The sequence below is a fragment of the Xenopus laevis genome, chromosome 9_10L (assembly GCF_017654675.1).
Source record: "Xenopus laevis strain J_2021 chromosome 9_10L, Xenopus_laevis_v10.1, whole genome shotgun sequence".
NCBI classification, from domain to species: domain Eukaryota; kingdom Metazoa; phylum Chordata; class Amphibia; order Anura; family Pipidae; genus Xenopus; species Xenopus laevis.
Genome location: NC_054387.1, coordinates 119,169,531 through 119,183,114, shown reverse-complemented (window position 1 = coordinate 119,183,114; position 13,584 = coordinate 119,169,531). Strand labels below are relative to the sequence as shown.

Genomic DNA, 13,584 nt, shown 5'->3' with positions numbered 1-13,584 from the left:
TCCCCTCCGAAAAGATGAACTGAAACCAACTGTTTCACCCATTCTGCTTAGAAGAAAGGAGGTTCCTCCTAAATATTGGGAAGGGTTTTTTTTACAGTGAGAGCTGTGAAGATGTGGAATTGTCTCCCTGAATCAGTGGTACAGGCTGATACATTAGATAGCTTTAAGAAGGGGTTGGATGGTGTTTAGCAAGTGAGGGAATACAGGGTTATGGAAGATAGAACATAGTACAAGTTGATCCAGGGATTGGTCCGATTGCCATTTTGGCGTCAGGAAGGAATTTTTCCCCTTTGAGGCCAATTGGAGAGACTTCAAATTTTTTGGCTTCCTCTGGATCAACTGGCAGTTTGGCAGGTTATATACTGTACAGACTTAAAAGGTTGAACTTGATGGACGTGTGTCTTTTTTCAACCTAACTTACTATGTTTTTAATGGAAAACTATACCCCTGAACAATGTAGGTCTCTTTAAATATATATTGAATAAAACAACTCGTATGTAAAAACCTGCTTCATGTAAATAAACCATTTTAATATACTTTTTTAGTAGTATGTGCTAGGGATGCACCGAATCCACTATTTTGGATTCGGCCGAACCCCCGAATCCTTCGCGAAAGATTTGGCCGAATACCGAATCCGAACCCTAATTTGCATATGCAAATTAGGGGTGGAAAGGGGAAAACATTTTTTACTTACTTGTTTTGTTACAAAAACTCACGCGATTTCCCTCCCTGCCCCTAATTTGCATATGCAAATTCGGATTCGGTTCGGCCAGGCAGAAGGATTCGGCCGAATCCGAATCCTGCTGAAAAAGGCCGAATCCTGGCCGAATCCCGAACCGAATCCTGGATTCGGTGCATCCCTAGTATGTGCCATTGGGTAATCCTAAATAGAAAACTGCCATTTTAAATAATAAGTGCCGCCCCCTTGGATTGTAGGATTCACGGTGCACACAAACAAACCATAAATGTTAGGTCACATGAGCCAATTTAAAGAAAATTAAAAGCCAATTTTGCTTCCACACTTTTTATTGTTACAGTTAGGGCATCGATAAATATCCTCTTTTTCGGGGCGACTAATCTCCCTTCCCACCGGCTAGAATGAAAATCGCCGGCGGGATGGCACTCGGATCGTTTCGTTTTCCAAAGTCGCCTGAAGTTGTCTCACGAGGAAAGTTTGGGGAGATTAGTTGCCATGATGGTGGTTCAAGGCAAGGGATGTAAAAGGGCAGTATTTACTTAAATATAAATTCCAGTTTGGTAAGATCCTTTAATATGCCACTTAATTTGACATAAACCTGATTTGATATAAAATCTGTTACTTACCGTATATACTCGAGTATAAGCTGAGTTTTTCAGCATCCAAAATGTGCTGGAAAAGTCTACCTCGGCTTATACTCAGGTCAGCGGGGAGTAGCTGAGATTGCAGTCACTTTTAATCATTCCTTTACCAACAGTTCACTTGGGGAGAGACTGCAATATCCCACAATGCCCTCTGTTGGTTATATGAAAGAATAACAGTGACTGCAATATCACACAGCGCCCTCTGTTGGTTATATGAAATAACAGTGTGCCCTCTGTTGGTTATATGAAAGAATAACAGTGACTGCAATATCACACAGCGCCCTCTGTTGGTTATATGAAAGAATAACAGTGACTGCAATATCACACAGCGCCCTCTGTTGGTTATATGAAAGAATAACAGTGTGCCCTCTGTTGGTTATATTAAAGAATAACAGTGACTGCAATATCACACAGCGCCCTCTGTTGGTTATACGAAAGATTAACAGTGATGGCAATATCACACAGCACCCTCTGCACATGGTAGTGGGACAGTGGGACAATACACACAGTAATCCGTTTGGCAATTCTCTGTCACCATCAACTTTGCAAAGAAGTCCGGTTGATCGCTGGGGGGGTCGCTTTTGCAGAATGTGCGCTGCTGGGAGACAGGGCTGTAGTTGTGTCTAGGCTTACACTAGAGTCAATAAGTTTTCCCAGTTTTCGTAGGTAAAATTAGGTACCTCGGCTTATACTCGGGTCAGCTTATACTCGAGTATATACGGTATGTATTAATTTTGAGGGTATAGTTTTCCTTTAAGGAACTCTTTGCAAATGGATATGCTTCCTTATTCTTCCCAGGACTTTCAATAGCAGCATTATCTGGCAGTCGGTAAAGCAATGTGTAACAGCTTACCGAGATCTTAGCACAGATGCTTTGTGGGTGATCCCCCTCTTTTTCATGTGCTCTTACAAGTAGTAATGCTGGGCTGCTTATTGCTGCTTTATTGCTGATGGGCCCTTGTATGGTACAGCCCAATGACGTCTGTGGTAGGGATGTGCGGGCCGGCCAGATACCCATGGGTGGCGGACGGTTTTGGGCCGACTTTGCACTCCTCCTCGCGGGTGGCCACCTTTAAATGCTGGCTTTCAGACTTCCGGTTTCTGGCTTTATAGCAGCATGCCTGCTCGCCCTGCCCCTTTTGTGACGTCATCGGGGAGGGTTGGTGCGGGTCCATAAAAGGAAACCCGGAAGTCGGATGCGGGCGCGATTTGTGGGTGGTTTTACCGGACCCGCACATCACTAGTCTGTGGGGATTGCTGCCTCCTCACTCAGCTTTTCATCATAATATTCGGTGGGGTACGCTGCTCTTTAAAGGGGCAGTTCACCTTTAAAGTAACTTTTAGTATGTATAGAATGCCCAATTCTGAGCAACTTTGTAATTGGTCTTCATTGTTTATTTTTTATAGTTGTTTTTTTTTTTTAGTTATTTTCCTTTTTCTTTGGATTCTTCTCAGCTTTCAAACGGGAAGTCACTGACCCCACCTAAAATTAAATGCTCTGTAAAGCTACACATTTATTGATATTGCTACTTTTTATGACTGCTTTCTATTCAGGTCCTCCCCTATTCATATTCCAGTCTGTTATTCAAATCAATGCATGGTTGCTAGGGTAATTTGGACCCTAGCAATCAGATTACTGAAATTGCAAACTGGAGAGCTGCTGCATATAAAGCTCAGTGAAGCCCACTGAGCATGTGAGTGTCACAGACACTTTCCAAGATGGTGACCCCCTGTGACAAGTTTGAAGTCCTGGATCATTGCTGCTATTGACAAGCTGAAACAGTGAATGAATAGCATTGTGTATATTCCTGTTTCATGTCTGTTTGGGAACACCACGAGCTGCCAGTTACAGTTTTGTGACATGCTTTGTCTTTATTATTTCTCCATGTGACTAAGCCCTGTGTGTGTTAAATCTGTTTGTTCTTTGTGCTGTACAACCACTTCCGACCCAAACACTAAAAAACAGTGGCGGGGAGACTTCCTCCTTAGTACGTTCAGGAAGCTCAGCAGTTCATCTAAACAGAAGCACTTTTTATATCAGGCTGTTTGCAGGTCAGGAGGGAAGGGCATGATGAAAAAAACAAACTGTCAGTAATTCCTCTTGCACTGAGAATGGGAGTCATGGTTTAGGGTCAGGGCACACAGGCAGATTCGGGGAGATTAGTCACCTGGCGACAAATCTCCTCTTCTTCGGGGCGACTAATCTCCCCGAACTGCCTTCCCACCGGCTAAAATGTTAATGGCACTCGGAGCGATTCGTTTTCCGAATTTGCGCAAAGTTTCCTTATCAGGCGACTTCGGAAAACAAATCATGCTGAGTGCCATCCCGCCGGTGATTAGTCGCCCCGAAGAAGAGGAGATTGGTCACCAGGTGACTAATCTGCCTGTGTGCCCTGACCTAGAGTCCTGCGCGGGTCAATTTTTTGGAACCCCGACCCATACCTGCAATCCGCAACCCGCATTCTTACCCGCTACCCGACCAGACCCGTTAGTACTTGACCCGCGACCCGCTGACCATGAAGAATCAGTGCTGTCATTGTAAACTCGAAGTGACATCATCGGAAGTAGGCGTGATCAGAAAAAAAATGTGTAAAACAGGAAGTGCTGTCGTAAACCTTAAGTGACATCATTGGAAGTAGATGTGAACAGAAAAAAGGAGTAAAAATCGCTATTGAGAAGACCCGCGACCCAACACGCAGAACCGCCGACCAACGTCTATACCCGCACCGGCAACTTCTACCCGCAGGATACCGCAGGTTTTTGCGGGTAACCCGTAGATACCCGACCTGCTGCAGGACTCTACCCTGACCCTAAATCCCTCCATTAAATAGGGAGAAATATGTCATTGTTCCGAGTGATCAGTTATCTAGGTGTGATTTTCTAGAGAGAAAATGATTCATCAGATGGTCTTGTCTACCTGTATGTTAAGGGTGGTGGCAGACGAGACTGCTGGGGGGAGATTAGTTGCCCAGCAACAAATCGCCTCTTCTTTGGGCGACTAATCTTCCCTAAATGCCTTCCCGCCGACTAGAATGTAAATCACTGGCAGGATGGCACTCGGATCGCTTCGGCTTTCCGAAGTTTCCTTGTGAGACAACTTCGGGCGACTTCGGAAAATGAAGCTCTCCCTCTCCCAGAGCTGCTTAGAAGGTAAAAAATGACACTTTACACTTCAATTTCATAAAAACAGTCACACATAGAAATAGAAAGTAATTGGAAAAAGTCTTTATTTCTGGTGATCTATCTGAAACCAACTGAACTGAAAAAAAGTGTTCGAAGGTGAACCACCCCTTTAAGACAGAGCTCCCTCTGTTCTCATCTTAATGCAATTGACCTGGTTGTGCATTTCCATCAAGAGTGAAAATGGTGGTCACACCAGGAGACACACTTACCCTTGTGTTGCTTTCTCCACTCTTTAGACACTTTCATTGTGTGTGTGTCTGGTACCAGTGTGAAAGGGTGTCTTGTTTCTAGGGATGCACCGAATCCAGGATTCGGTTCGGGATTCGGCCTTTTTCAGCAGGATTCGGATTTGGCCGAATCCTTCTGCCCAGCCAAACCAAATACGAATCCTTATTTGCATTTGCAAATTAGGGCGGAGAGGGAATTTGCGTGACTTTTTGTCAGAAAACAAGTAAAAAAACCACATTTAATAGTTCTGATCTGGCATATTCTCTTTGTCTTTCAGTAATGTTTCCTAAGGAAAAGCCTCCAATCACTGTTGTCGGGGATGTAGGTGGAAGGATAGCCATTATTGTGGTAAGTACTTACATTACTGTTTGGCTTTGTGCTGTCCATTAAGGCTAATACTGGCAGTGACCTAAGAAATAGGGGGGAATGTTGGCCATTCTTTTTCTAAACTGTACACATTAAAGGAAACAAGCCGCATACAGCAGCTTTAATTAAAGGGGTAGTTAAATTAGGGATGCACCCAATCCAGGATTCGGCCTTTTTAAGCAGGATTCGGATTTGGCCAAATCCTTCTGCCCGGCCGAGTCCTAATTTGCATATGCAAATTAGGGACAGGGAGGGAAATCGCGTGATTTTTTGTCAACAAAACAAGGATGCTTTCCCCTTCCCACCCCTAATTTACATATACATTTACATATACATTTCGGTATTCGGCCAAAACTTTCTTAAAGTATTCGGGTGTTATGCTAAATCCAAAACATTGTCACCCAAACATATGGTTGTCAGCTGGTTTGTATTTCACCAGACTAGCCAGTAAAATACCAACCAAAGCCATGCAATGTACTATGAGCTGCACTAAATCGCTGGTTCACCTTTGAGTTAATTTTTAGTATGTTACAGAATGGCTAATTCTAAGCAACTTTTCAATTGGCCTTTATTTTTTCTTTCTTGTAGTTTTTGAATTATTTCTCTTCTTCTTCTGACTCTGCAGCTTTCAAAAGGGATCGCTGACCCCATCTAAAAACAAACGCTTTGTAAGGCTACAAATGTATTGCTACAAATAATAAAAAAAATTAAAACCAATTGCAAACAGTCTTATATCACTCTCTACATAATCCCATGGAGATCTACAATCTGCATTGGGAAAGGCTCAAACCGCAGACTCAGCTGCCTTTAAACAAATGGTATTGGTTTTTGTGTTAAAGGGGTTGTGCACCTTTGAGTTAACTTTTAGTATGACGTAGAGAGTTATATTCCGAGACAATTCGCAATTGGTTTTCATTTTTTATTATTTGTGGTTTTTGAGTTATTTTGCTTTTTATTCAGCAGCTCTTCAGTTTTAGCAATCTGGTTGCTAGTAGTGATGCACCGAATCCAGGATTCGGTTTGGGGTTCAGCATTTTTCAACAGTATTCGGATTCGCCGAATCCTTGTGCCTGGCCAAACCGAATCCTAATTTGCATATGTAAATTAGAGGCGGGCAGGGAAATCACAAGACTTTTCATCACAAAAGATTTTTTTCAACTTTTTACTTTCCTGTCCCTAATTTGCATATTCAAATTCGGATTCGGTTCAGTATTCGGCCAGATCTTTCACCAAGGATTCAGGGATTCGGCGGAATCCCAAATAGTGGTTTCTGTGCATCCCTAGTTGCTGTGGTAAAAATTATCCTAGCAACCATGCATTGATTTGAGTAAGAGACTAGAATATGAATAGGAGAGGGCCTGGATAGAAAAATACTTTAATAAAAAGTAGCAATAACAATGCCATTTTGATCCTTATAAAGCATTTGTTTTTAGATGGGGTCAATGACCCCATCTGAAAGCTGGAAAGACTTAGAAGAAGACAGCAAAAACTAAAGAAAAATAAGAAATAAATAATGAAGACCAATTGAAAAGTTGCTTAGAATAGGCCGTTCTATAACATACTGAAAGGTGGACCTCTCCTTTAATGTAAATTGGCATGACGTCATTGAGGGTGCAGTAAAGTGCCACTATTCATCTACTTTTCTTCATAGACTATACAAAGTGATACCAAAAATCAATGGATGTGTATTCGAAACATGCAGATTACATACGAATACAGGTTGATACAAGAGGAAGAGAGGGTCCAGTTTATTAGAGTTTACACGCTAAAGGAATTCATAGCTTGCTTCATATCAAACGCCAATGCTGTGCTAGCAACCTCCTTCCTCTGTTCTTTGTCAGGATGACATCATCGATGATGTAGACAGTTTCGTTGCTGCAGCTGACACTTTGAAAGAAAGAGGGGCGTACAAGATCTTTGTGATGGCCACGCATGGTCTGCTTTCCTCCGATGCCCCCAGGTTAATAGAAGAATCGACTATTGACGAGGTGAGACAAAGTACACAGCCATCTTTATTTTATGTCTTTGTCGAAATAATCTCAGGGTTAGAAAATACTGACCGTTTTCATCTTTAGCTTCCCCTCTAGTACCACTGACTGTCATTCCTTATATTCATACGTTTCTACCCTATGGTATCAGTGGACTTGCAAGACCTGTGGCATTATGCAATATTTTATCTCTACAGGAATGCTCGGGACCTGGGGTATTTCGGATAACGGATCTTTCTGTAATTTGGATCTTCATTCCTTAAAGGAAAACTATACCCCCCAAACACTGTAGATCGCTATAAAAAGATATTGCATAAAACAGCTCATATGTAAAACCCTGCTTCATGTAAATAAACCATTTTCATAATAATATACTTTTCTAGTAGTATGTGCCATTGGGTAAATCATAAATATAAAATCGCCATTTTAAAAAACGAAGGGCCGCCCCCTGGGATCGTAGGATTCACTGTGCACACAAACATACCAACAAACCATACATGTTAGGTCACATGAGCCAATTAACAGACATTTTGCTTCCACACTTCTTCCTGTTTCCTGTCCAGTTAGAGCTGCAGTGTTTCTGGTAAATTGACCTCTGAGGCAGCACACAGACCATCACAAAATGGTGGTTCAAGGCAAGAGATGTAAAAGGGCAATATTTACTTAAATATATATACCAGTTTGGTAAAATTCTTTAAGCAGCAGATAGTTTATATAAAATTAAGTGACATATTAAGTATTAATTTTGGGTTATAGTTTTCCTTTAAGTCTACTAGAAAATCATATAAACATTAAATAAACCCAATAGGCTGGTTTTTGTTTCCAATAAGGATTAATTATATCTTAGTTTCGATCAAATACAGGTATGGGATCAGTTATCCAGAAACCCATTTTCCAGAAAATTCCGAATTATGGAAAGGCCGTCTCCCATTTTAAAATTTTGGATTATTTGGATAAAATGGAGTCAAGGGGAGACAGCCATTATGTCATTTGGAGCTTTCTGGATCATGGGTTTCCAGATAACAAATATAATCCACCACCTATCGACGTGGTCTTGTATAACCTCCGCTAAATATTCTTCTTCCCCACCAGGTTGTGGTCACCAACACAATTCCACACGAAGTCCAGAAGCTCCAGTGTCCCAAAATCAAAACGGTCGACATCAGTATGATCCTGGCCGAAGCCATCCGGCGGATTCACAATGGGGAGTCCATGTCTTACCTTTTTAGAAATATAGGCGTCGACGACTAACAGTTCCTTCTGTATGGTTATATAAATATATATATTTTTAGGTATATACCAAGGGCCAAAACTGGAGTTGTACAGTGTATCTGTGCCGTGCAAAGCGCTTACCTTAATATTTCAACAAGGCCATTTTTTTTTCAGGCTGATCTCTCTTATCTGTAGATCCACCAATCAGTTTTTTGCTTTTTGTTTTTTTGTTGATAATTTTTTTTTTTTTGTGAACAAAATGTCACACTCACAAAGAGCACTAGGTCTAACAGTATTTAAAGCAGCGTTACTAGTTTATATATGTGCCCTGTAACAGTTGTGGGGGTTTTTTCCCCCTCGTTCTTCAGGGAATCCTTTGTTTTTAGGCAAAAAAACTCACTTTAAAGGAGAACTATCGCGAAAATGTAATTCTAAATACAATCAATTTAAAATTCTGTACCGTTTATGAAATAATCAAGTTTATCTTCACTATTCCTCTCTCAGCATCTGTTTCTCCTCATTCTGTGTTCATTCAGAAGTTGGGTGTCAGATGACTGATCCAATATCTTATAGGGGGGCTCCTTTTGATGTATCAGAGCTCACTCTATTAAAATCACATCATGTCTCTCTACATGCAGGATTTGTGCAAAAGGCTGTTATTTTGTTAGATTTTGTTTGTACTGGAATCGGTTATTTTAATGAGCTCTAATAAAGAGAGCCCCCATATGACCGTTAGATCCAATATATCTTATAGGGGGCTCCCTTTCCTATCAGATGTATTAGAGCTCACTCAAATAACTGATTCCAGTACAAACAAAATCTAACAAAAAAACTGCCTTTTGCACAAATTTTGCATGTAGAGAGACAGGATTTCTGGTGATTTTAATTAGGGATGCACCGAATCCAGGATTCGGTTCGGGATTCGTACAGGATTCAGCCTTTTTCAGCAGGATTTGGATTCGGCCGAATCCTTCTGCATGGCCGAATTTGAATGTGCAAATTAGCGGCGGGAGGGAAATCACGTGACTTTTTGTCACAAAACAAGGAAGTAAAAAATGTTTCCCCTTCCCACCCCTAATTTACATATGCAAATTAAAATTAATTTCGGTATTCGGCTGAATCTTTCAAGAAGGATTCGGAGGTTCGGCCGAATCCAAAATAGTGGATTCGGTGCATCACTAATATTAATTGGATATTGGATCTAACTGACAATGAATATCTGACACCAAACTGCTGCATGAAGAGAGAATCAAGAGAAACAGATGCTGAGAGAGGAATAGTGAACATAAACAGTTAGATCCAATATATCTTATGGGGGGGGGCTCCTTTCCTAGCAGATGTATTAATCAAATAACTGATTCCAGTACAAACAAAATCTAACAAAATAACTGCCTTTTGCACAAATTCTGCATGTAGAGAGACATGATGTCTAGTGATTCTAATAGAGTGAGCTCTAATACATCTTCTAGGCAAAAGGAGCCCCCCTATAAGATATATTGGATCATTCATCTGACACCCAACTCCTGAATGAAGACAGAATGAGGAGAAACAGAGGCTGAGAGAGGAATAGTGAAGATAAACTTGAATATTTCAGAAATGCTACAGAATATTTAATTGATTGTATATAGCAAGTTTCTTATTTCAGTATGAGGAAGCTAATATTAAATTTTCATTTTCGCGATAGTTCCCCTTTAGTAATAATTTTGCCCTTCACCTAGTTATAATAAAACTGCTTTGGGCTTGTTTGTTGCACTTACACGAGGTCAGGAAACCTTGGGCTTGGGTGGGAATTTGTTTTGTACTTGACAGGTGATGCCGGATGACTTATATGGTTTATTATGAAATCTACATGTCTGTGTTGTGCAGTGAGGGCCCTGCACCTTGTACACTTTTCACTTTAACAATTTCAATGGATGTCTCTGAAATGCTGTTCGACATCTTGAGAGTGAGTTTATAGACAGAAGTGACATTTTATGTCTTTATTGTAAGATTTCACATGAAATCACCAGGCGATAGGGTTTACCACCATATTGAGAGAGGGAAAAAAGAGGACTGCAGTATGGCAGAAGGTTGCAGTGGGCATTTGTTAAGCTTCAAGGGGAACTATCGCGGAAATTAAAATTTAATATACGCTTCATCATACCGAAATAAGAAACTTTGTAAATACAGGCAATTAAATATTCTGCATCGTTTATGAAATAATCAAGTTTATCTTCACTATTCCTCTCTTAGCATCTGACTCTCTTCATTCTGTCTTCATGTCAGATATTCATTGACCGTTAGATCCAAAATATTGTATAGAGGGCTCCTTTTGCCTAAAAGATGTATTAGAGCTCATTCTATTAAAATCACCAGACATCATGTCTCTCTACATGCAGGATTTGTGCAAAAGGAAGTTATTTTATTAGATTTTTTTTGTTAATTGAGTGCGCTCTAATTCATCTGCTAGGAAAGGAGCCCCCCTATAAGATATATTGGATCTAACTGTCAATGAATATCTGACACCCAACTGCTGCATGAAGACAGAATGAAGAGAAACAGATGCTGAGAGAGGGATAGTGACAATAAACCGTTAGATCCAATATATCTTATAGGAGTGGGGGGGGGGCTTCCTTTCCTAGCAGATGTATTAGAGCTCATTCAAATAACTGATACAAGTACAAACAAAATCTAACAAAATAACTGCCTTTTTCACAAATTCTGCATGTAGAGGGACATGAGCTCTAATACATCTTCTAGGCAAAAGGAGCCCCCCTATAAGATATATTGGATCTAACTGTCAATGAATATCTGACACCCAACTGCTGCATGAAGACAGAATGAAGAGAAACAGATGCAGAGAGAGGAATAGTGAAGATAAACTTGATTATTTCAGAAACGGTACAGAATATTTGATTATATTTAGAAAACTTCTTATTTCAGTGTGCTGAAGCTTATATTCAATTTTCATTTTCACCATCGTTCCCCTTTCAGAACAGGCACCCTTGGCCTCTAATGGACAGCAAGTCTTTCCCAGCTCTTCATGTTGTCACGCTTAGCTTTGTGTATTGTTTTATATTGTGCTTTTCAGTTTCCTAGTACTGCTGCTTCGTGCCCTAAACCTTTTCTGGCCCGTTGGTAGCCTGTAAAGCATTGCTGAGCAATGTGTAGTATGTGTGGATTGGTTAGCTGCGAGCAAGAGTCAGTCCTTTAGCGGCCAGGGGGCAGACATAAGAGTTCCACTTGCCCATCTGGCACCAAAAAGGGTTAAACTCAGGAAATGTTTGCGATGGTCCCTACCCAAAAACAAAAAAAACCTGCCCCTGCCCCCCCATAAATCTGAGTACAAGACCTGCTGCTTGTGCAGATGGAGCAAGGGGTGTAGAGTTTGAGGGGTGGGGGTGCTCTCCGTGTCGATGCTTCTTTTTGTAGGAAAGCGCACGGAGAGAAATGCACTTGTATTTATTTTCTGCAAAAGAAGAGGGGAAATGAAATAAAATATTTGTTTGTGTGAAAGTTTGTTTATTTTTATTCGGAATACAGTCGTGAGAGGACCAGACCCACATAGGTTTCTGCTCAGTCGGGTGCCCTTTCATATGGGGCAAATTCCCTAAGCGGCGAAAAATCGCCAGCGACGGCTTCGCAGCCATTGCAACACTTCGCCAGGCGTAAATTTGCTAGGATAGCGCTAATTCCTGAAGGCGGAAGTTGGGTCCAGGGCGCCGAATGCCGGTGAATTTTAGCTAGCGTTACTTCGCCAATCAAAGTGAAGTTGCGCTAGCGTTGCCAAATTTGCATACGGCGGGAAATGATAAAGTTACATGGACGTATATGTTGCAGCAAATACATTACACGACACAAGTCCAGGGAACCTTAAATAAAATAAAGTTGTTATATTGCCCTACACATGGCACAGTGTATAGTTTATGTGCAGCGCCGATCCGCGCCTTTATGCCGCCTGAGGCGGCCTTCCGTTGCCGCCCCGACCCCTCCTCACGGCGCTCACATTTTCTGCGCAGGAGGGGGTCGGGGCGCTGCACGACGCTATTGCGCTCTCTGCACTAGAAGAGCCGAATTTCCGGGTTGAAAACCGGAAATTCGGCTCTTAGTTACCAGGAGCGGCATTTTTGCCGCCCCTGGTAACCAGGGGGGCGCTGCCGCCTGAGGCGAGTGTCTCAACTCGCCTCATTGGTGGAGCGCCCCTGTTTATGTGCCATATGTTAGGAAATGTAGGGGGGAACCTGGTTACCCCAAAAAAACGGACCTTTGCAGGCTATCACTCTGAAAAAAGGAAAAGACGCCAGCGTTTTTTGCGCCTTAAAATATTTTGCACTAAAAATTGAGGGAGTCCTATGCACTCCATTGCACTGGCGAATGAGGTAACGTTCAGTAAAATCCACATCTTAGGGAATTTGCGGAGCTACGTCCGTTCGCCAGAGCCAAAACTTGGCTGGCGTTAGAGTGAGAACGACGCTAGTGTCTATCTCCTTCGCTAGCGAAATGACGCCTGCGCCCGTTAGGGAATCGACGAAGTTCTGAAATGACGTCACGCTGGCGAATTTTCTCTAGCGTTTGTCACTTGGCCCTTTAGGGAATCTGCCCCATAAACTTTGACAGATGTCAGGAATGTAATGCATGAGATATCTGCAGTTTTAAAGTGTGCCACAATCATATTCCGATTCAATCCTGCTGTGTTCAGTGGAGCTTCTGATAATCCATAAGGACGTGCACGATGCTACCCTTGTCTATGCAATCTAACTTGGTAAGACTCATCAGTGAGCCAACAAATGGGAAGGAGAATGCCTTCCTATGACCAGAAGTGGGTTTTTATGCTGGGCATATACAAAACCATCCACCCACTTGGCAAAGAGGCCTGATGTTGTCCAATGAGATTTTGAAACCTGCCTAAGAACTGCCAGGCCATCAGTTTGGACCCATGCTCAGCCAATAATCTACCAACTCGTCCTGGAGGGGCTAAATCCACAGCTAATATCAAATTTTTATGCTCTAGAGCAGTGATCTCCAACCAGTAGCTCCTGAGAAACATGTTGCTCTCCGACCCCTTGGAAGTTGCTCTCCGTGGCCTCGAAGCAGGTAATTATTATTGAATTCCTGACTTAAACGCAAGTTTTGGTTGTATAAAAACCACGTGTACTGCCAAACAGACCATCTTCTTGGCTTTAAGTCCACATAGGAGCTACCAATACCCAAGCACAACCCTTATTTGGAAGCCCCAGGAGCTTATGTTGCTCTGACATTATTTTACACTTGAATGTGGCTCACATGT

The 13,584-nt window shown here is 41.9% G+C and overlaps 1 protein-coding gene across 1 annotated transcript in view; it reads left to right on the top strand.

The window, feature by feature from the left end:
- The window catches only part of LOC108701659 (phosphoribosyl pyrophosphate synthase-associated protein 2), a 47,280-nt gene extending 38,487 nt beyond the window's left edge, over window positions 1–8,793 (top strand). Inside the window, exons 9-11 of the mRNA XM_018236587.2 lie at window positions 5,030–5,100; window positions 6,960–7,106; window positions 8,199–8,793. Coding sequence (XP_018092076.1) covers window positions 5,030–5,100; window positions 6,960–7,106; window positions 8,199–8,357 — 377 coding nt within the window. The 3' untranslated portion in view covers window positions 8,358–8,793. The remainder of the gene's footprint in view (window positions 1–5,029; window positions 5,101–6,959; window positions 7,107–8,198) is intronic.
- The last annotated feature ends 4,791 nt before the right edge of the window (window positions 8,794–13,584 follow it).